The following is a 23543-nucleotide window of genomic DNA, read 5'->3' as shown; positions in this document are numbered from 1 at the left end:
GCTGCTGTTGCTCCCAAATCTACAGCAGTTCCATTGAGTTACTGCAGCACTTTGTGTCTATTCTTGACTCTTGATTCCGTTGTTAAAAATTCAGATTACAGGCAGTCTTTTGACTCACATTTGCAAAATTCATATTTTTCTATCCTTTTTAAAGATGCAGCATGGAAGCAGGTCCTTTGGCATTCCCATACTGACCTTTCTGTCCTGGGCCTCCTCCGTGGTCAGAGTGGGGCCCAGCGCAAATTGGAGGCTAACTTCAAGTAGCCCTTCCTTTCCCTCTCTCTCCATCCCCTCCCCCTTCCCAGTTCTCCGACCAGTTTTACTGTCTCCGACTACATTTTATCTCTGTACCGCCCACTCCCCTAACATCAGTCTGGAGAAGGGTCTCGACCAGAAACGTCACCCATTCCTTCTCTCTAGAGATGCTGCCTGTCCCGCTGAGTTACTTCAGCATTTTGTATCTACATTCGATTTAAACCAGTATCTGCAGTTCTTTTCTACACCCTTTGGCCAACTTGTTCACATTAGCTCTATGTTATTCCACTTTCTAATCCACTCCCTACACACTGAGTGCAATTTTACAGAAGCCATCTAACCTACAAGCCTGCATATCTTTGGGATGTGGGAGGCAACCGGAGCACCCGGAGGAAACCCATGTGGTCACAGGGAGAATGCACAAACTCCACACAGGAACAGCGCCCAAAGAAAAAATCAAACCCGGCTCTTTGGTGCTGTGAGGCCACAATGCCTTTACCACTTCCTTGCATCAAATTTGGCAATTGCTTCTCATCTTTACCATTTTAGACCAGTTATTTTGATTGTTTGGCCACTGCTCATTCTCCCTTGACTTAAAAGTCAATTTCATTTCTTACTGAAACATTATTACTATCTCCAATTTTGAACATTTTGGTTTTTAATGCAGCAATGATTAAGATCACATCTTGAAGACATTGCCGAAGTTGGAACAAAGTAAGAGTGACACAAGGAACTGCATATGTTGAAGTCTTTAGTAAAACTCAAAGTACTGGAAGAACTCAGTGGGTCAGACAGCATCTGTCGTGGGAATGGACAGGCGATGTTTTAACAATGGACTCCAATCGGTCTGAATAAAGGTCCGGACCCAAAACATCATCTGTGCATTTCCCTCCCCAGCTGCTGCCTGACCCGCTGAGCTCCTCCACCACTTTATGTTTTCCACAAAATAAGGAGACTTCTAATTTGGTGTGCACTAATATGCTGCAGGTCAAAAAAGAAACTAATTATAGGTATAAGCAAGAAGTTAAATTTTACTTCGGAGTCACGTGAGTGACTATGTGAAGACCCCGCCAGCACGCATGCGCGACATAGCGTCTCACGCAGTGCAACAGCGACGGGTGGGGGGAACGAGCTCTCCCGCAATAGAGTTTAAAACGGGACCTCCAGGTAAGTAAAACTTATTCTGAAGTCGTTATCATCAAAACCCTTGTTGTGCTCTGTGTTATAGAGAACAAATGGACAAGGGGAGAAAACCAAAGAAGGTCACACCCCGTCCGACTGTGATGGCCCTGGAGGGTTCCAGCAGTGGGGGGCGACCGGCGGCACCTGGACCGCACTCGCTGCGGTCCACAGTCACTAACGCAATTTCTGCTGAGCCAAGCCCAACGCCGCAAGCTGCTCAGCTCGAACCACCGCAGCGGGTTGGAGGCAAGGCAAAGTAGAAGTTGGTCCGGTCGGTAGACTTTGATGAGTCCGGTCAGGAAGACGCGCTGCCCGAGAGCGGCAAAGGTGACCGTTTGTCCCGCATGGAGCGGTTGATGGAGCAGATGCTCCAGGAGGACTTGCTCCGGGAGATGGGGCAAGCCCGCCATGGGAGTGCAAGCACACCCACAACAGTGCAATACCCGGCACTGTCCATCGCATCTCCCTCGACAGAAGGGAGCGTTGGTGGCCAGGGCTGGGCTGGTCAAGAAGAGGGGTCCGTGGCTGGAGACAACAGCAGTGTGCTGGGGGTGCAGGAACAGGAAGAGCTGCTGGAAGTGGTCAACCGCTACGCGGTAACACCACGAGCGGGACAGCCGTTGCAATCAAAATTGGTGGCCAGTATTGACTACCTGTCCTTCAACCCACTACAAGAACAGGTAGTAAATGAGGTGTTGGATAGATACACGCCTCCGGAGAACAGCATCTCACTCAATGTACCGGCCGTTAACAGCCAAATCTGGGGGTACATTGGGTTGGGCATAAGAACCCAGGAGGTGAAGCTCCAGAAAATCTTGAAGCTCCTGACGTCAGCTATCATGTCTTATGCTCGTTCGGTGGATGGGGTCGAAATGACCGACAACCAGCAGGACACTCTGGCTCTTCTGTGCAACACACAGTATGAGATTAACAGCCTGCGGAAGGATGCCATCAGACCTGCCCTCAATCCCAAATTTGCAGGGTTGTGCAAATCTGCGACCTCACAACCGCAAATCTTGCTATTTGGAAAGGACCTGTCGAAACAGGTTAAAGATCTGTATGAGGAGTCGAAAGCGCTTGGACTCATGAGGGCAGGCCTAGGAACGAGCAAAGCCACACAACCCAGGCGGCAGCACCCCTATGCATCCACCAGCAGGCGTCAACATCAGGGTGCTGGTGAAAGCACGGAGCCCGCATATCATCCCCGGAGGCCTTTTTTAGGCCAGGGCCCAGAGCGGACCCCATGGAAGATGCGCCAACCCCACACTACAACACCTCGACCTCGACGAAGAAACAGAAACCCAGGAAATGAACACTCTACCGGTAACCATGGAGGTAGGTGGGTCTGGTTCCTTCCAGAACATAAAAGGTGCAGGGCCTGTATTAACAGGGGGAAGGTTACACCTGTTTTTGGAAGCATGGAGGACTATCACCCTTGATAATTATATACTACAAAGTATTCAGGGATACAAAATGGAATTCATCCAAAAAAGTATGCCACCAGTTCAACATGTACCCCACAGGGAGTTTACACTCTCACAAAAAGAAAAATACGAGGGACAGGCAGAACTGGTGAGGTTTCATACAAAAGGAGTCATAGAAAAAACGGAACATGACTCTTTGGAATTTGTATCAAATGTTTTTACAAAAACCAAGAAAGATGGTGGATGTCGCATCATCATTGACTTGACGACACTGAATACTTTTGTCAGGTATATACATTTCAAAATGGAAACATTTGTTACTGCCAAACAATTGATTTCCAGAGGATACTTCATGGCATGCATCGATTTGAAAGATGCATACTATTCAGTACCCATTCATAAGGATCATCGTAGATACCTAAAGTTTAACTGGATGGGGCAACTATGGCAGTATAAAGCGTTGCCTAATGGCCTAACATCAGCCCCAAGACTATTTACCAAGATATTAAAACCGGCCTTGGCAATACTAAGAAAACAAAAACATATTGTCATGGCATATCTTGATGATATTTTGATAGTGGGCAAAACCCTGGAATTAGCTAAATCAGCAGTATTAGCTACCATACATTTGTTTGAAACTCTGGGGTTTGTCATACATCCAGATAAATCTAAGTTGACGCCATCCACAACTATGGACTATCTGGGATTCACAATTAACTCAGTCCACATGTCTGTAACGTTGCCAAAAGAAAAAGCAGCAGAATTGGTGCAAGCCTGCAACAAATTGATAGTTGCCAATCAACCAACTATTCGACAGGTGGCAAGAGTAATTGGGAAATTAGTAGCAGCATTTCCAGCGACACAGCTTGGACCTTTGCATTACCAAAATTTACAAAGAGCAAAGGTGCAAGCGCTAAATCAACATGCAGGTCATTTTGATCGACCCATGAAATTACCAGCTAAAGCAATTTCAGAGTTACAATGGTGGAAAGTAAACATTTGGCATAGTTCCAGCCCCATCATTATCAGTAATCCAGCAATCATGATACAAACGGATGCCAGTGCTCAAGGCTGGGGAGCAACTAACATTATATCTAGTACTGGTGGTAGATGGAACATACAAGAATCATCACTACTACAGACACTGGGTATAAATAATTTAGAAATGTTGGGTGCGTTTTATGGGCTAAAAGCTTACTGTTCAGCTATGCACCATTTGCATGTCCGCCTACAAATTGACAATACCACAGTGGTGGCTTACATTAACCATATGGGCGGAATAAAATCGATATCGTGTGACGATCTGGTCAACACAATCTGGCAATGGTGTGTCGACAGACATATTTGGCTATCAGCAATTTACCTACCAGGTAAGCTCAATACAGTGGCAGGCACCAGGTCACGAAAATTCAATGACAACACCGAATGGATGTTGAACCCTAAAGTATTTGCTGAAATTACAAAGCGATATGGAACACCTGATATCGATCTCTTTGCATCCCGACTGAATCACCAGTTATCAACATATGTCGCTTGGGAACCAGACCCTGAGGCAGCAGCGATGGACGCGTTCTCGCTGAATTGGGAAAATTTGTTTTTCTATGCCTTTCCCCCCTTCTGCCTCATCAGCCGGGTCCTACGCAAAATACAAATGGGCTCTGCTTCAGGTATTTTGGTAGTACCCGACTGGCCTACACAGCCATGGTTCCCTGTGGTCCTTGACATGGTCAAAAGACCAGATCTGTTGGTCCACCCTGTTACGGGCGAAAGCCATCCGTGCCATGACAGGATAAATCTGTTGGGTTGCAGAATTTAAAAAGGCCACTATTGGATCTGGGACTATCAAACAGGACCATGGACATGATCACGGCAGCCTACCGACAATCGACCAAGAAGCAGTACCTCTCCAGCATCCGGAAGTGGGAAGCGTACTGCTCGAGGACTGGGGTAACATACAGAACAGCTACAATAACAAACATACTGGAGTTCCTATCCAGCCTTCACTTTGATGAAGTGCTGAGTTACAGCACAATTAATAGTGCTAGGAGTGCTCTATCAGCCTATCTATGGCAGGCACCAGGACAGCAGTCCATAGGATCTCATCCACTGGTGACTAAGCTAATGAAAGGTATTTTCAATACCAATCCCCCTAGACCAAGGTACACCCAGATCTGGGACGTCAGTGTCGTTCTGTCATTACTAAGGGGTTGGTCACCAGCCAGATCCCTGTCTCTAGAACAGCTCACACTGAAAACTGTAATGCTGATGGCTTTGGTCTCAGCCCAAAGGGTCCAGTCCCTACATTATCTAAGACTGGACAATATGGTCACATCAACTGACCAAATTACATTCAAAATCTTGGAGCTGGTCAAGCAGAGCAGACCGGGAACTTCGGGACTGACGTTGGAATTCCGGGTGTACCCACCTGACCCCCGTTTATGTGTCATGTCACATCTATTGCTATACCTTAGCACAACAAAAACATTAAGAGGGAGCGAAATGGCATTATGGGTGAGCTTCAAAAAGCCACATGGTCGGGTGTCGGTACAAACCATCTCAAGATGGCTCAGACAGGTATTGGGAGCTGCTGGGGTGGATACTGACATTTTTACATCTCACTCCACCAGGGCAGCAGCAACATCGGCGGCCAGGAATATGGAGGTACCAATGGACCATATCCTGGCAACAGCGGGATGGTCCACAGAAAGGACTTTTCAAATATTTTATAACAAGCCGATTGCCAAACCTGCATTGTTTTCAGAAAGAATTTTAAGTTCTGCAAATATATAATTTAAGCCCAGGGGAGTATTATTTTCTTTGTTTAAAAATAAATATGGTTATTGTTTTTTAAAAATGGATTCATGTTTAATTACGATGACATACTTCTTCCCTTGGATGACTTCGGCAGTGAGTGAAGCATGGACTGTTACACGGCTTGAAATCACAGAGCTTTAAAATCTTCATGTAGTCACTCACGAGACTCCGAAGTAAAATAGCAAGATTAAACGAGAACTTACCAGTTTGAAGTTTGATCTTTATTTTATGAGGAGTTAAGATGAGGGATTACGTGACCTCCGCTCCCGCCCTCAATTATAAAGGTCAACTGGTATCCTAGTTCTTCTTATCTTTACTATGTTTATTTCAATTACTACTTCTGATTCCACACCGCTGCTTTGAAGAATGTCGCGCATGCGTGCTGGCAGGGTCATCACGTAATCCCTCATCGTAACTCCTCATAAAATAAAGATCAAACTTCAAACTGGTAAGTTCTCGTTTAATCTTACTATTATATCTGTTAATTTATACTTGCCCTGAGCACAAAACAAAGCTATTTCTAAAGCTTGTGTATCTACAGATATTTTCTAAAAAGCTGAGGGATTTGTTGGATTACACAGGTGTGTTTGATGAATTGTGTCATTTGCAACGCTGCACAGTGAGTTACCTGAGCTAATGCCAAACTAGTTTTTCTGCCTTTCCTGTTTGATGGAAGTTGGAGTAATTGTGTGTCACTGATGTGTCAGTCTCGGCATTGGCTTCAATTTGCTTTAAATAGCAGGGAAAGAGAGACACTGAGATCAAAAGTTCATGTCTGTGTTTGAGTGGAATCCAGGAGAGATGAAGGGACACAGGTGGTGGTGGTGGTATTGGCTGAAAGAGAAAGGGAAAGGGAAAGGAGAGGTGAACAGACCCACACTATGCACAATAGTGCAGCTTGTGGAGCTGCTGCCTCAAAGCACCTGAGACCCTGGTTCGATCTTGACCTTGGGTGCTGCCTGTACAAAGTCTGCACGTAAAGGCACTGTGCCCTCACAGTACCATTTTGCCTGGTTTGATCCTGACCTTGGGTGCTGTCTGCCTGTGGAGTTTGCACGTTCTTCCATGTCCGCGTGTTTCCTACGGGTGCTCCAGTTTCCTCCCACATCCCAAAGACGTGCGGGTCTGTAGGTTAATTGGTCTCTGTAAATTGCCCCTGATGCAAAGGAGTGGGGTAACATACAACTGGTGTGAATGGATGATCGATGGTTAGCATGGACTCGGTGGGCCGAAGGTCCTCTTGCCATGCTGCAGCAGTAAAAAGGACAGAAAAAAATGAATACTGGAAATGTAAGTCAAAAGAACATCTACATTTTTAACAAGGAAGTCAAGTCAAGATGCAAGAGTTGCAGCAGCTATAATGCAACTTTTTTAAAGAGCTATAGCACTGGAGGATGGATTTACACAGTGCTTGTATAGCATTTTTGTCCAAACCAACAATGGTTGGCACTGAGTGCACACAGACATTTTGAAAATCTGTTCTAAGGTACTATTCTGCTTACACCAGATCAAAAGGGCAAAGGGTGATCACACCCATCTTAGCCCCCATTATCTTTTTATTATAGCTTTTGGGATCCCACACAAATAATTTACTCGCCTACGAAGAAATAACAGCAGGAACAAGAAAAGCAGTGGAACCAATGCTAACTCAAAGAATTTGTATTTCATCCTGTCTTACCAAAGAAGGGTCATGACCCGAAATGTCCTCTATCCATGTTCTCCAGAGATGCTACCTGACCAGTACAGAATGATGCAGTACAGAATGCCACAGGAGATCTTTTTGTCGTGCGGTAGACTGACTATCCCCCTTTTGTCATGGGGTAGACTGACTTCCCACATCACCCCACTCCCCAATCTTTATCTTTGCACATCCGCAATCCTTTCCACTCATCATTTTAGATTTCATGTTCCATGTATTTTATGTTTTATGACTGTTGGCAGATCAATTTCCCTCCTGAGATAAATAAAGTTCTATCGTATTGTATCGTATCGTACCTCCTGAATTACTCTAGCATTTTGTGTCTTTCTTTCGTAAATCAGCATCTGCAGATCATTGTTATTACCATATTCATAATTGGGAGAAATATTGCTTAACAGCAAAGTTAGATATTAACCTCCAAAGATGGTTATATTAAAGAATTGACTGAACTCTGAACAAGGATTACACCTCAGAATCTTTTCTACTGAATGAATTTGTTGTGAACTTAAGGGTGGTTTTTACACATAACAATCTAAATGCAGCAGAGAATATCCTCACCTGGAATTGTGCCAGTAAATTGCATGGAGTAGAACCCAATTGTTATGTGTGCAAATTGACATTTGCAATGATGACGCTGCAACGATAACATTTCAAAAGTATTTCCTTAGCTGTAAAATGCTCTAAGAAAATCACGCCTTGACACATGTGATATTAATGCCTCTCTTAATTTCAATTTCCCAAAACAAATGACAAATGGTGGAGACTTTACTTCTAGTTGCAGTTAGAAGACTTCAATGATTCAATATTTTTTTATTTTCACGTGCACCAAGGTACAGTGAAATACGTTTTTTGCATACAGTGAAATTCTTTTTTTGCTTACAGCTCAGCAAGACTATCACCATACATAAGCCCAATCTCTTGGTTAGTACAGAATGTACAGATCAGCTCACTGAGTCTATGTGGAAGAGGCACCATTTTGGTGCCATTTTATAGTCCCAGCTGCAACTGGCCACAAAAGCCCATTGCAGCCGTCGCCTCCATTCCAGTCATCCTGCAAACTGTAGTCCCTCTCCTTGCATGGTCCTCTTCAACCTGTTCTCCAGGGGGCACCTTTCGCTGCTGACCTTTAGGGCACAGAAGGTAAGACTCTCCGGTTCTTCTTATCGGGCCCTTTGTTCAGCTTCCGCCACCATTCCCCTCCATCCACCTCTCTGGGCAGGTTCCCGGTTCTGCACCAGGTGAGCCAGGCCTGCCATTGGGATGGGCCGTGGATAGCTGGGATTCCTTTCACCAGGTTGCTGGTTAGTTCTGCAAACTATCCTTTTGCAGGTTAGTTCTTAAACCAAGGCTGTTTTGGTCAGCATAATCCAAACTGGCTTTGACTTCAACACTTCTGTGCAATGCTGGATAGATAGACTGTAATGTTTGAGGTGTTGGGACCTTGGAAGCATTGGGATTGATTAGGCTCATGCAAAATGAAAACATAGAGCTTTTTGATATTCCAATAAAACAAATTGCCATAGAGTCATAGAGTGATACAGTGTGGAAACAGGCCCTTCGGCCCAATGTGCCCACACCATCCAGATGGGGAGTCATTGAGGCATGTCAGTCTCTTGGGCACTGGTAATATTGATGGCCTTTTAAAGGAGGTGGAAACCTCAAACCTCAGTGATGAGAGGTTGAAGATGTCTACAAAAAACTTCAGCCAGTTGAGAACACGACCACTTACATCATTCGGTTCATTAGGTCCAGATGCTTTCCAACACAGTGGACTAGGTCCAGACAACTATTTTAAACGTTCATTTAAAAGATCTTTTAAATAGACCTACTGGTCAATTCTTGCATTTGAAGTAAGTTTGCAACATAGCTGATTGCCTGATTTAATGTTGGTTGATTTGAGTTTAAATGTTTTTGCTGCAGGTTTGTCTCCCATGGGCAGCCGCATAATGAAGGTATCACTTCAGGTGCCAGGATTTCAGGTACGCAGACATTAGGTACAACAAGGAATTGGAATTCCTGATTTAAGATAAACTTGGATGTGGCAACCTCAAACTTTGCAAACCCTCACTATCATTCCGTCAGCTTGCGTCAAGGAAATAGAAATTACATAAAATTACCATTCTAAACAGATCTTCACAGCCATAGTCCTCTTCACAGTCTATAGCCATACTATCCTCCTCCTACTGTTGGAGATGTATTTGAAGCAGTTGGAAAATCATGCATGGTGAGGCACATTTACCTTAATTATGTTCATCTCTGATATCCAGGCAAAATAATAGTTTTAAGAGCATTCTTCCTTAGTTGGGGTGTTATTTGAGAGATACAGCATGGAATCAGGCCCTTTGGCCCACCGATTCCTTTGCTGACCATCGATCACCTACTCACACTAGTCCTACTTTTTCCACCCACTACCTACACATTAGGGGCAATTTACAGAGGCCAATCAACCTCCATGCCCGCACATCTTTGAGATGTGGCAGGAAACGGGAGCACCAGGAGGAAACCACGTGGTCCAGGAAGAAAGTGCAAACTCCTCACAGGCAGCAGCTGAGATCAGGATCAAACCCAGTCTCTGGAGCTGTGAGGCAGCAACTCTACCAACTGTACACTGTGTCACCCTGCCATTCCTCCTGTGAATCTTCTTCCAACTCATCTTATTTTGGTTGGTTTCTTTTCTCTCCCAGTGACGATTACATTCAATAGGTGGTCCTGCTAATTTACCCTGGTCTGGGAGAACTTGGTGTGTGTGTACTCCAATGGTTCTCTAGACGACACCCTCTCCATTAAGAGATGTATGTGGATAGGATTCACTTTGAATCCTGGGATGTTCTAAAAAACTGACACACTTATGGCAATTGCATTAAGAAATATTATAAATAAAACAAATTTCAGTTGCTTTCCCTATGGTGGTGAATGAAACAACCCTAGCACTCCCCCCCACAAACTCAAACACACGTTTCTCTCTTTCTCTCTCAGGGGCTGAATGAAAATGATTTAAAGACTAAACACAATGAACAGCAGTTGCTGGAATCTTGCGTAGTAAACAAAGTGCTGGAGTAACTCAGCGAGTCAGGCAGTACCTCTAGCGGCCATTGATAGGCGCGTTTTGGGTCGGAACCCTTCTTCAGGCTGTTTCACAATACCGTTGTGCTAGAATGTTGTGTCCCAGACAGGGAGGCATCATCATACAAGTTCATTCACTGAATAGTGAATAATAAAACAGATTTGCTCTGCTTAAGTTATCCACTTGGCATAGATCCCTCAATAAATCACTGTATTCACAGAAGGTTAAAAGTCATGCACATAGAATGTTTCCACAACTTGCTCCGTGAATATAGAAATACTTGTTTCAGCATTTTCTTGGAAAAGCATTGCTTAAAATAGCCTGAAGCAGCAAAACCTGACCAGATGATCACCTGATGAAAACAAAATGTTTTCAGGAAAATACCCTCTTTTCCTTCCTTAATTTTTGCACAATTACTACAGAGTTTTACTCAACTGTTACGATACGATAAAACTTTATTCATCCCCGGTATGAAATTGGTCTGCCAACCGTCACAACACACAAGGTGCACAAAAACGTGAAATTAAGAGTGCAAAAAAAAAAAAGAAGACTTCTCTAATAAACTTTGAGCTTAGTGACATCCAATTTGAAGCTGGCACCCTTTTAGCCATTTGTTCGACTGATTGTTAGTAATAAACCCATTCACCAGCCCTTCAAAATGCTGATTGTTCGCAGAACATTCCGCATCAAAACATGTTTGCATGATCGACCAAATCCATTTTTTCAGGACAATTAGACCATGAGCCCACCAGTCATTGTATTATGCGGAGTGTTTTCATACTTTGAATGTTCTGGGTTACCATTCTTCTTTATACCGAGTTGAATGGGTTTGTCTATAAATATACACCATTAACTGATGCATGCACTAATTCTCCAGCTATGAATAAAGTGTAGGTCATAAGTTCATAATTATAGGAGCAGAATTAGGCCATTTGGCCCATCAAGTCAATTCTGCAATTCAATCATGGTTGATCTATCTTTCCCTCTCAATCCCATTCTCCTGCCTTCTCCCTGTAACCTTTGATACCATTACTAATGAAGAATATGTCAATCTCAGCCCTAAAAATATCCATTGACAGCCTCCACAGCTGTCAATGAATTCCACAGATTCACCACCCTCTAAAGAAATTCCTTTCCATCTCCTTTCTGCAGATACGTCCTTTTATTCTGAGGCTATGACCTCTGGTCCTAGACTCTCCCACTAGTGGAAACATCCTCATAACATCAACTCTATCCAGGCCTTTCATTATTCGGTAAGTTTCAATGAGATTCCCTCTCATCTTTCTACAGTCCAGCGAGTACAGGCACAGTTCTGTCAAACACTCATCATATGTCAACCTAATCGTTCCTGGGATCACTCTAATAAACCTCCTCTGGACCCTCTCCAATGCCAGCACATCCTTCCTCAGTTATGGGGCCCAAAGCTACTCACAATACTCCAAATGTGGTCTGAGCAGTGTTTTATAAACCCTCAGCGTTACATCTATGATTTTATAATTTAGTCCTCTCAAAATAAATGCTAGCATTGCATTTGCCTTCCTAACTACTGATTTAAATTGTAAAATGTCTGTTCTAATTGAGAATTATGCCATAAAAATATCATCCCAACAGTTAGAGTCATAAAGTCATACAGCAGGAAAACAGACCCTTCGGCCCAACTCATCCAGGCCATAGATGCCCATTCATGCTAGTCCTATTTACTCATGTTTGACCCATATCCATCCAAACCCTTCCAATCTATAATTCTACAATGCACTCTTACTCTAACTCCCATATTATGTGTTCCAGTTTAAGACTCTTCAACAAATAGAAGTTTCTCTCTACTTATTCTATTAGTTCCTGGTAACACCTTTTGATAACGGAATTCTTTCTGCCTTTGTCGTGATTTTCTGCTTTTATCCATGAGATTTTAAAAGCAACCATCCAAGAAGATATACATCTTCTCGGATGGTTGCTTTTAAAATCTCATTGTCCTTGGACCTGTAGCTTTTTTCCACTGTGAATTTAATACATCAAGTTCGCAGTGAATCAAGGGGTAGAGCCGCTGCCTCTCAGCTTCAACAAACCCAGGTTCAATCCTTACTTCTGCCGCTTTCAGTGCAAGATGAGAGTGAATGGGGATTTGATATTTAGGGTGTCATGGCAGCACAGCGGTAGAGTTGTTGCCTTATAGCACCAGGGACCCGGGTTTAATCCAGACTATGAGTGTCGTCCCTACAGAGTTGGTAGGTTCTCCCTGTGACCACGTGGGTTTTCTCCGGTGCTCTGGTTTCCTCCCACACTCCAAATGTGCAGTTTTTAGGTTAATTGGCTACTGAAAATTGTCCCTAGTGTGTAGCGAAGAACTAATGTACAGGCAATCGCTGGTCGGCATGGACTTAATGGACCGAAGAGCCCGTTTTCACACTGTTTCTCTAAACTAAACTGAACCAAAGATAGAAAAACTTATTTGAAGACAGGAATTGATTGAAAGATACGGCAAGGAAACAGGCCCTTTGGCCCATCGAGTCCACGCCAACAATCACCCGTTCATACTAGTTCTCTGTTATCCCACTTTCTCATCCACTCCCTGCACACTTAGGCAATTTACAGAAGCCAAATAACCTACAAACCCACACGTCTTTAGGATGTGGGAGGAAACTGGAGCGCCCAGAGGAAATCCGCGCAGGTCTCAGAGGGAAGGTGCAACACCACACAGACAGCACCCAAGTTCAGGTTTGACTTGGGTCTTTGGTATAGTGAGGCACCACTTCCAGGTGGCAGCAAATGGAGTTCAGTTGCGATGGACCTGATTTGCCACTGAGCCACAAAGACTCTTGATAGCCTTTGGCTGTGTCCCATGGAAACAGAAACCTGCTCCGTCAGTCCTAGAAGCAGAGATAACCAGAGAGGGTACCGCATTAAGAATGGGAATTATTTGCTCCTGGCATTGAATCCTGCATGAGGTTTAAAATTAATACTTCCATGTTCTTTGACATCTCATGTTTTCCATCAGCTACACTAGAAAATCATCCAAGCCCTTGGGTATACATTTGCATCAATATTCCCATCTATGCTGCTCTTCTGCACTTTCTATCCGAGTCATTTGGTGCTAACAGAGTCATAGAGTCATACAGCGTGGAAGCAGGCCCTTCGGTCCAACTTGGCTATGCTGATCAACCTGCCCCATCTACACTAGTCCCACCTGCCTGCTGTTGGTCCATCTATATAACTAAAAATATCATCCTGACCACTTCCTTTCTGTGCTGGGTATATTGATTTTAGAAAAAACGCTGCCATATATCGCTATGATTTTTGGCCATCTTACTCACAGTCCTCCTCCGCTGAGGCAGCCCCGAGGACGTGAGTTAGTCATGCTGGAAGATCGCAAGGGAGTGTCCACGACTGTGATTCTAAGCTGTGAATCAACTGAACTGTGAATCTGCAATGTACTTGCAATAAATTATTTGTTAGCTCTTAATGACAATGCAATGAGCTGTTTGGCAATTTGGTGGCCTGCACTCTGCCTGAAATGCTGTGAAATTGAGTTTGGTGGCCTGCACTCTGCCTGAAATGTTGTGAAATTGAGTTTGGAGGCCTGCAGTCTGCTTGAAATGCTGTGAAATTGAGTTTGGTGGCAAGCAATCTGCCTGAAATGCTGTATCGAGGAATAGCAATGAGTGAACTGCCAGCCCACCAGCTCTGAGTGACTGATCTGCCAGCCCACCAGCCCGGAGTGATCTGCCAGCACACCAGCCCCGAGTGACTGAGCTGCCAGCCCACCAGCCCTGAGTGACTGAGCTGCCAACCCACCAGGCCTGAGCTGCCAGCCCACCAGGCCTGAGTGACTGAACTGCCAGCCCATCAGGCCTGAGTGATTGAGCTGCCAGCCCAAGAATCCATTCAGCCCACAATGTCCATACTAGCCTTCTGGAAACCAGTCCCTTCGGCCCACAACACCCATACTAGCGCTCCAGAAAGCCCCCCTCCCCCCTGGCCACCAATATTGGAATGGGTGGAGAGGTGGAATATTGTGTTGGGGGACAGCCCTCCCGTGTGAACATGGGATCCAACAGTTCCCACTTAGTCTAGTATCCCTCTAAACCTGTCTTAATCACGTACTTGTCTAATTTTTTGTTAAACATTGTAATAGCAACATTGTGCAAACTTTCCATGACACATTAACTTACCCCTAACTCCGTCTACACTTCACATTGCCTTGGGTAAGCAGCCAACATAACCAAGGACCTTTCCCACCCCAGTTACTCCCTCTTCTCCCCTCTTCCATCAGGTGGAAGATACAGAAGCTTGAAAGTGTGCCCCACCAGATTCAGCAACAGCTTCTTCCCTTATCAGACTTCTGAACACAACCTATGAAGACATGTCAGTCAATAGGGAGAGACTAAGAATTCACCAGCATCTATAATTCATCAGCATGTAAATTTTGCTAAATCAAAACAAATGTCTTCTATGCCTGATACTATGTTATCCATAAAAATACTTCCCAAACTTTGCGCCGGAGTCAAATTAGCCTCCTCTTTGCAATGACAGAAGGGAATTGGGTCACATTGAAAATCATCTTTCTAGTGTATCTAATGGAGATACTAAGCTAATTTGTTTTCTAATACATAATAAGTATACACCTGACCATGACAATGGGGAAAAACAGCTAACATAAGGTAATCATGTAAAATTCTCAAGGCTTTGAGGACTGAATTAATCTTCTCAGTGAATTGGTCCTACATTGTTTTTAGTACTTTTGTAATATTCTCCTAAATTCAAGCAGTAAATGACATGCTATCCATGGTTATTGCTTAAGGTAAATTATTTTGGTATGACTTTTACAGTATTTGATATAAAACAATTGTGTATAACATGGACTGACCCAGTTCTCTGATGTTTCTCGGCTGATGCAACGTCCCAATTGGCAACAGAGCATAGGGTTTACAACTGGGTGTAAATCCCTTTTATTAGCGATACTTCATGGATACAGACTCACATTTCGAGCAAGAAACATTCAACAAGCAAATTTTCAACATTAAGATGCAGCATGGAAACAGGCTCCTCAGCCCACCAAGTCTATGCCGACCATCGATCACCCTTTCACACTTGTTCAATGTTATCCAACATTCCCATCCACTCTCACACGAGGGGCAATTTTACAGAGGGTAGTTAGTCTACAAACCTGCACGTTTTGGGGATGTGGGAGGCAACCAGAGCACCCGGAGGAAACCCACGCAGTCACAGGGAGAACGTACAAACTCTACACAGACAGCGCCCGAGGTCAGGATAGAACTCGAGTCTCTGGCGTTGTGAGGTAACAGGTCTACAAACTGCCCCACGGTTACAACAGAGAACAGTTTAAGTAGTCCATCGGAAACTATGGTAGGACGAATAATGCTGGTGCTTCATCAAATGAATCAGAATTTAATTAAGTGAAAAAAAACATAGTAAAATAAGGGGAACATCTAGGCCTTAGTTCCCAAAATTATAAATTTGGTTTAGGATAACAATGGTTATTGTATAAGGTATTGCAAGACCAGGGCATATAGGTTAAATGAATAGACAGTCAATTAAAAGACAGGAAACATAACATAGAATTAAAAGATAGCAAAATTATACGCTAAACATTGATAGGTGGGATCTGAGTAGCATCAATATTTTCTCACAATTGATATGAATTATTTAGATTTTCAAGTCAAAAAAGCAATTCTTAATTTGAAGCAGCAACAGATTTAAATAAAGTTTCCACATTGAGAAGGATTGCAAAACATTACAAGACATTAGTAGACATGTTAAATTTATGAATAATGGGCAAAATAATTTTAACATAAGTTTACAAATTATTATAAGGATGCAAAAGGTTTAGTGGGATATGGTCCAAACAAGGGCAGGGGGGCTAGTGTAGCTGGTCTACCTTGGTGGCATGGGAAAGTTGGGCCGAAGAACAGTTTCCGTGCTGCGTGACTCTATGGTTCTAATGCAGTAAAGTTACATTAAAAGCTAACTAAACATGAGGATTAACTTCCAGAATCAGATAACTAGAATATGGAAGAATTATGTAAAATGTTACATCTCCTAAGTTGGACTACACGAGGAGACTTTTGTACTGTGCTGAATGCTGTTTCATTAAAATAATGCTTATTTTTCACCATTGACTTCATCTACACTTCATGCTGCCTCGGAAAAGCAGCCAACATAATCAAAGACCTTTCCCACCCCAGTCATTCCTTCTTCTCCCTGCTCTTATCTGGCAGTCCGAGAGATAGAGAAGCTTGAAAGTGTACACTTCCAGACAGGAACAGCTTCTTCGACTCTTTTATCAGTCATCTCAACAGTCCTTCCATAAGCTAAGGTACTGTTTAATTGTGGCCGTTAAACAATTACAACAATTAAACAATTGTAACCAATTGTGGCCATTGAACTTTGTCTGTGGAATTGATGTGCTGCAATGTGAACTATAATCTGTACTCTTCCCCTTTGTTTTACCTATTATACTTGAATTTGATTTGATTGTATTTATAAATAGTATATCTGATCTATTTGGACAGCATGCAGCATTTGCAGATTTTTGCTTCTGAGCTATATGGTTATTGTTGCAGCTGAGGAAAAGAAAAGATAAAAAAGACACAAAATGCTGGAGTAAATCAGCGGGTTAGGCAGCATTTCTGGAGAACATGGATGGGTGACGTATTGGGTTTCCAATTTTATGTAAATAACTGAATTCCCCCCCCCCCCCATACCCTGTTCCCCGCCTGGACTCACACCCATTTCTCCCCTTCCCCTGTATCCTTCTACCTATATTCCTTCCTCTAGCTTTACAATTCACATTTCTTTCAATAGGAATTTAATAGGATTTAATAGAAATCTGAGGGGCAACCTTTTCATACAGAGGGTGGTGAGTATATGGTACAGTCTGCCAGAGGAGGTATTTGAGGCAGGTACCATAACAACATTTTAAAAACATTTGGACAGGTACATGGATAAGAAAGGTTTAGGGGGATATGGGCAAAGATGGGCAGGTGCGACTAGTGTAGATGGGACATCTTGTTCGGCATGGGCAAGTGGTGCTGATGGGGCTGTTTCCATGTTGTACGTCTCTATGACTCTTTGTGGACAGGTGGGGCTTGTGTAGATGGGGCATCTTGGTCAGCAAGCTCAAGTTGGGCCTAAGGGCCTGTCTCTATACTGTATGGTTATAAAGGTTATTTGGACAGGTACATGAATAGGAAAAGTTTTGAGGGATATGGGCCAAATATTTGCAGGTGGGATTAGTGTAGATGGGGGATCTTTGTCAGCATGGATGGTGGGCTAAACACTTGTTTCCAGATGCAGCCTAAAATTCTAGTGAAGTCTTCAAGGATCGTAAAACAATCTTTTGTAATGTACAGGAAGGAACTGCAAATGCTGGTTTATGCCGAAGATAGGCACAAAATGCTGGAAACAGACACTCAGCGGGTCAGGCAACATCTCTGGAGAAAAGGAATAGGTGACTTTTCGGGTCGGAATCCTTCTTCAGGCTGTAAGATGGAAACGTCCCCTCTGTGATGCCCCTATTCAAGTGGGGAGAGATAGACGTGCTGTCTGTCTCGAATGCCAGAACTCCAGCAGCTGAGCTTTTTGCTTTTGAACCACAGTCACAGTTGCAGCGGAGGAAAAGAAAACGGTAAATAAAGCAACGACCTGGACGAGTGTGATGTTGGAAGTAATCTAATCGCTGCATCAGGCGTGTAAACATCGTTGAGGGCTGTTGTGAGCTGACAGCTTGGGATCAATGTCCCCGGGGGCCCCGGGGGCCACTCGGCCTGCTCCAGCCGCCCGCCAATCCGACCCATGCCATCGCCTAGGAGACCGGCACCGGCCAACAACGCGCGCTGCCATTGGCCGGCGGGCGCTGGCTCTACTGGCCCGGCCAATCGGGAGGCAGCACAAGCCCCATCCGCCAACATGGCCGCCCGCTGTACGGCTGGCGCGGGGCGCTGGCGGCCGCTGACCTTCCTGTAATCCCCGGCGTTGCATCGCGCCGCCACTGCCGCCGCCGCCGGGGGTTGCCGCGCTCGCTCTATCACCCGCTCACCCACCGAGGGAAGGGATCTTTGGAGGCCGGCGAGCGTGAAGGGGGATGGCGAGTGAGAACAGGCGGCAGTTCTGGAAGCGGAACAGCAAGGTTCCCGGAAGGTTGGTGCTGTCGCTGGCCGGCTCCTGTCATCAGTCCTGCCCCCCCCCCCCCCCCCATCCCCATCCCCTGTTACGCCAGTCGTTCCTCCCCCCCATCCCTGCTAACCCGCTCCCCCCGTCCCCTGCTAACCCAGTCGCTCCCTCCATTCCCTGTTACCCCACTTCTCCCCACCGCCGCGACCCCATCCCCAGCTACCCGATCCCCATGCTATCCCCCATCCCCATCACCTACTAGCCCACTCCCCCATCCCCTGCTACCCCACTTCTCCCTACATCGCCATCCCCACTATCTCCCCCCCCCCCCCCATCCCCTGCTATTCCAGTTGCTCCATCCCCTACTACTCCGCTTCCCCCCCCCCCCCCCCCCCCCCCCCATCCCCTGCTACCCCAATCCCCCCCCCCCCCCCCCCCTCCGTAACCTCCTCCAAAGAGGGAGAATTGTTTGCCTGGTCCATGTACATTGAGTAGTTCTTTTTATTATCCTGATACATTTTTAATAGTATGTAAAGTAATTTCTATACAGGATTGAGACTGATGGAAATCTTACTTTTATTTTGAGTCATTGCACCCTTTACCTCCTGCTTCCTTTGTTTTATTAATTGCTTTTGAGATTACACCCATGTTAGTTCCCTTTTAAAACCAAATGTTGTCATCCAATAATAAAGAGGGAGAAATGTTTGCAAGCCTCCATACGTCGTCCCTGTGTATGTGTAGTTCGTTTCATTAAATTAATGCATTTTTAACGTCATTCAAAGTAACGTCTGCATGGGTAGAGGCTGTTGGAAATCTTATTTTGTGTTGCACTGCATCTACTTTCCCCCTGATACTTTTATATCTGCTGTTGATGTTGAACACATGTCAGGTCCTTTTAAATAGAAGTTTCCATAAAATAAAACAGAGGAGGAATGGTTTGCCAAATACCTGTACATAGTGTAGTTCTTTTCGTTATGCTAATGTAGTTTTAATGGGATTCAAATGAATCTCCAAGCAGGGTGAAATACAAAGTGCTGGAATAACTCAACAGGTCAGGGAGCATTTGTGGAGGAAATTGCCAACATCCGTTGTAGTTGTGTCTCCATTCTTGATGTAAATCGTAGCACAGGCAGTGTGGGCCGAAAACGTTGTGTTGCTTTGTGTTTCATTGCACAAACTTTCCCTTCCTCCTGTTGCATTTTCCGATTGAACACTTGTCGATTCCCTTTTTAAAAAAAAAAAAAAAAAAAAAAAAAAAAAATTGTTGCCATCCATTAATAATGGGAGAAATGTTTGTCTGTTCCCCTGTGCACGTGCAGTTCTTTTCATTATACTAATGGATTTTTAATGACATTCAAAGTAACCTCTGTACAGGTGGACGTCGATGAAAATCGTAGCACAAGCAATGTGGACAGAACTTTAAACTTTAGAGATACAGCACGGAAACAGGCCCTTCGGCCCACTGAGTCTGCGCCGACCAGCGATTACCCCATACACTAGCACTATCCGACACACTAGGGACAATTTACAATTTTATCCAAGCCAATTAACCTACAAACCTGTGCATCTTTGGAATGTGGGAGGAAACCAGAGCACCCAGAGAAAATCTCATGTGATGACAGGGAGAACGTACAAACTTCGTACAGACAGCACCCGTAGTCAAGATTGAATCTGGGTCTGAGGCAGCAACTCTACCGCTGCGCAACTGGGCCACCCAGAGTGTAGTTTTAGATTGTATTTTGTGTTTCATTGAAACGTACATCTGTTTACAATGATGTCTGACTTTTATGTGGCTAGTTCAACATTAGGCAATTGCTTTTGAGATTGTGCACTTGGCAGTTCCCTTTTTAAAAATTATTTCCATCCAACACTAAAGATGGAGGAATGTTTCACAAGTCCCTGAGCATAATGTAGTTCTTTTTATTAAACTCCTGCATTTTTGATATCATTCAAAGCAACTTCTATACAGGGTGAAACACAAAGAGCTGGAGTAAGTCAGTGGGTCAAACAACATCTGTGGAGGGAATTCCGTGCATCTGTATTTCCTTGTATCTCTTCTGTGCAGGGTGAGGGCTGATGATAACCTTAGCACAAGCAGCATAGACAGAAAGCATTGTATCAGATTGTACTTAGAGTTTCATTGCACCCTTACCCCCCTCCTGCCCCCCTGGTCCTTTTGTTTTTATATCTGCTTGTGAAATTGAACACTTGTCAGTCCCCTTTTAAAATAAATTACAAAGAGGGATAAATGTTTGCTGGTCCCTGTGCACTGTCCCTGTCAGTTTTTGTTTTCATTAACTAATGCATTTTTAATGCTATTCAAAATAACTTCTGTATCAGGTGAAACACCGAGTGCTGGATTAACTCATTGGGTCAGGCAGCATCTGTGAAGGGAATTTCCTGCATCGGCAGTTCCTTTGTCTCTTCTTCTGGGCAGGGTGGAGGCTGATGGAATTTTTTAACAAGGGCAGTGTGGACAGAAGGCTTAGCATTTGTTTGCATTTTGTGTTTCATTGAAACCTGCACGTGTTTACAATGGTGTGTGACTTTTGATGTGCCTCGCTCCACATTAGGCACACCAGAACAGTACAAAATCATTTCTGTTTAGAGATTTGTTGTCTGGGAAAGAACCAAAGGAGAAAAAAAATGCTTTTGATGCAGAATACTTGTCAGTTCCCATTTTAAAGATTGTTTCCATCTTAAAATAAAGGGGGAGAATTGTTTGCCAGCTCCCTGAGTAGTTTTTCATTATAGATTTTTAATGTAATTCAAAATAACTTCTGTGCGGGGTGAAGGCTGATGTTAACACTGGCAATCTGGACAGAAAGCATTATGTTTGTATTTTGTTTCATTGCACCCTCTTCCCCCCCCCCCGCTCCTTTTTTGCATTAATATTTGCTTTCATGATCGCACACATACAGTTCCTTTTTTTACACAAAACGCAAAAGTGTTGAAGGCCAGGCAGCATCTCTGGAGGGAGTGGATAGTTGATGATTTGGATCGGGACCCTTCTTCGGATGATGATAGTTGGGGGAGAGAGCTGGAAAAGACATGTAGAGGTGGGACAAAACCTGGCATGCAATAGCTGGACACAGGTAAAAGGGGGTGATTGGCAGATAGGTGGATGAAGGATGAAGAAGTAAAAAGAATACAAGGGATTCAAATAAGGAGAGAAGAGGAATGAAATGTCTGAGGGAGGGATATAGGTGGAAGAGAACTGTGGGGGAAGAGGAATAAATGTTTGTCAGGTCGCTGTGCATCATTTAGTTCCTTTAACTACACAAATGCATTCGATCACACTCGATCACTGTTATACGGCAATCAAGAACGCATATCGCTCTGTTCCCCGAGCGGGTCTGCTTCTCTCTGATCATTGTCTAGTTCACCTTATTCCGACCTACTAAAAGCTGCTAAGCCTGTGGTCGGAACAACGAGAAGGTGGACAAGCGAGGGCATTGAGAACCTACAATCCTGCTTTGACTGCACGGATTGGGATATGTTCAGGGAAACAACCACAAGCCTCGATGAGTATACAGACACTGTATCATCGTATGTCAGCTTTTGCGAGGACAGTTGCATTCCAACTAAGACTGTTCGGACATGGTTCAACAACAACAAGCCCTGGTTCACTGCAGAACTCAGACAGCTCCGACGGTCTAAAGAGGAGGCCTACAGGTGCCGGGATGCAGACCTCTACAGGCAGGCCAAGTACAAGCTGAGAAGAGGAATCAGAGCTGCCAAGGAAAGGTACTCTCAGAAGTTGAGGAGCAAGTTCTCAGCTAGTGACTCTTCTTCAGTTTGTAAGGGCTTGCAAGAAATTACCAGCTACAAGAGGAAAGCCCCCCGCTCTTTGGACAATCATCAGCTGACCAATGACCTGAATGAGTTTTACTGCAGGTTCGAAAATCAGAAATGTAACCCTGGTACCCCCTCCCCAACCAACACAGCCAGGCCCCAGTCTACAAAGAATGGACCCTGCACCCTCTCCTTCCCATTCACCACTTCACACCTACTTAAGGCAAGACTCCAGTATGAAAAGACTGGACCATTTCCCACCCAAACCAACACCTCACACCCACTCACAGCCTGACCTCAGTCTGCAAAGACTGGGCCTTTCTTCACCCACCCACCTCCAATCACCACTTCACACCCAATCACCCACATCCTCTGTGCTGCACAACATAACTTATCCAAAATCAACAATAAAAATAGAGGATGTGGAGAGGCTTTTCAGAGGACAAAAGAGCCGGAAATCTCCAGGACCTAACAATGTTTCCCCCTCTACTCTTAAGCTCTGTGCCAAACAGCTGGCACCGGTCTATACAGACATTTTTAACCAGTCCCTGCAAACATGTACTGTCCCTGCCTGCTTCAAAATCTCCATTATTGTCCCTGCACCCAAAAAGGCAAGGATTGCTTGTCTTAATGACTACAGGCCTGTCGCACTGACCTCTGTAGTCATGAAGACACTCGAAAGGCTTGTGCTGGCCAAGCTGAAAAATATCTGGACAAGCTGGACACTCTGCAGTTTGCATATCGGGCCAATAGATCTGTGGATGATGCAGTCAACCTGGGCCTGCACTTCATCCTACAGAACCTAGACCGCCATGGGACCTATGCGAGGATCCTGTTTGTTGATTTTAGCTCTGCTTTCAACACCATTGTGCCAGAGCTACTACACTCCCAACTCCGAGTTGACTGTGCCTGAGCCCCTCTGTCGGTGGATCACCAGCTTCCTGACAGACAGGAAGCAGCATGTGAGGCTGGGAAAGCACATCTCAGACCCGCAAACGCTTAGCATAGGAGCACCGTAGGCTGCGTACTCTCCCCTCTATTCTCTCTACACCAACGACTGCACCTCCAAAGACACCTCTGTCAAGCTTCTCAAGTTTGCGGACGACACAACCCTGATTGGACTGATCCAGGATGGGGAGGAATCTGCCTACAGACAGGAAGTGTCACAGCTTGCGTCCTG

At 44.6% G+C, this 23543-nt stretch overlaps 1 protein-coding gene and 1 long non-coding RNA gene across 6 annotated transcripts in view; one reads left to right on the top strand and one right to left on the bottom strand.

Annotated features, from left to right (window-relative positions):
• The window catches only part of LOC116986822, a 54173-nt gene extending 35919 nt beyond the window's left edge, over positions 1-18254 (bottom strand). For both annotated transcript variants that reach the window (XR_004415577.1, XR_004415578.1), the window contains exon 1: positions 18101-18254. This is a non-coding gene — a long non-coding RNA (uncharacterized LOC116986822). The remainder of the gene's footprint in view (positions 1-18100) is intronic.
• A 93-nt stretch (positions 18255-18347) lies between these two features.
• The window catches only part of tbc1d22b (TBC1 domain family member 22B), a 209028-nt gene continuing 203832 nt past the window's right edge, over positions 18348-23543 (top strand). For all 4 annotated transcript variants that reach the window (XM_033042544.1, XM_033042547.1, XM_033042543.1 and 1 more), the window contains exon 1: positions 18348-18595. In XM_033042544.1, the coding sequence (XP_032898435.1) occupies positions 18540-18595 (56 nt within the window). In that variant the 5' untranslated portion in view covers positions 18348-18539. The remainder of the gene's footprint in view (positions 18596-23543) is intronic.

Source organism: Amblyraja radiata, chromosome 24, assembly GCF_010909765.2.
Source record: "Amblyraja radiata isolate CabotCenter1 chromosome 24, sAmbRad1.1.pri, whole genome shotgun sequence".
Lineage (NCBI taxonomy): Eukaryota > Metazoa > Chordata > Chondrichthyes > Rajiformes > Rajidae > Amblyraja > Amblyraja radiata.
This window is presented reverse-complemented; position numbering and strand designations above follow the sequence as displayed.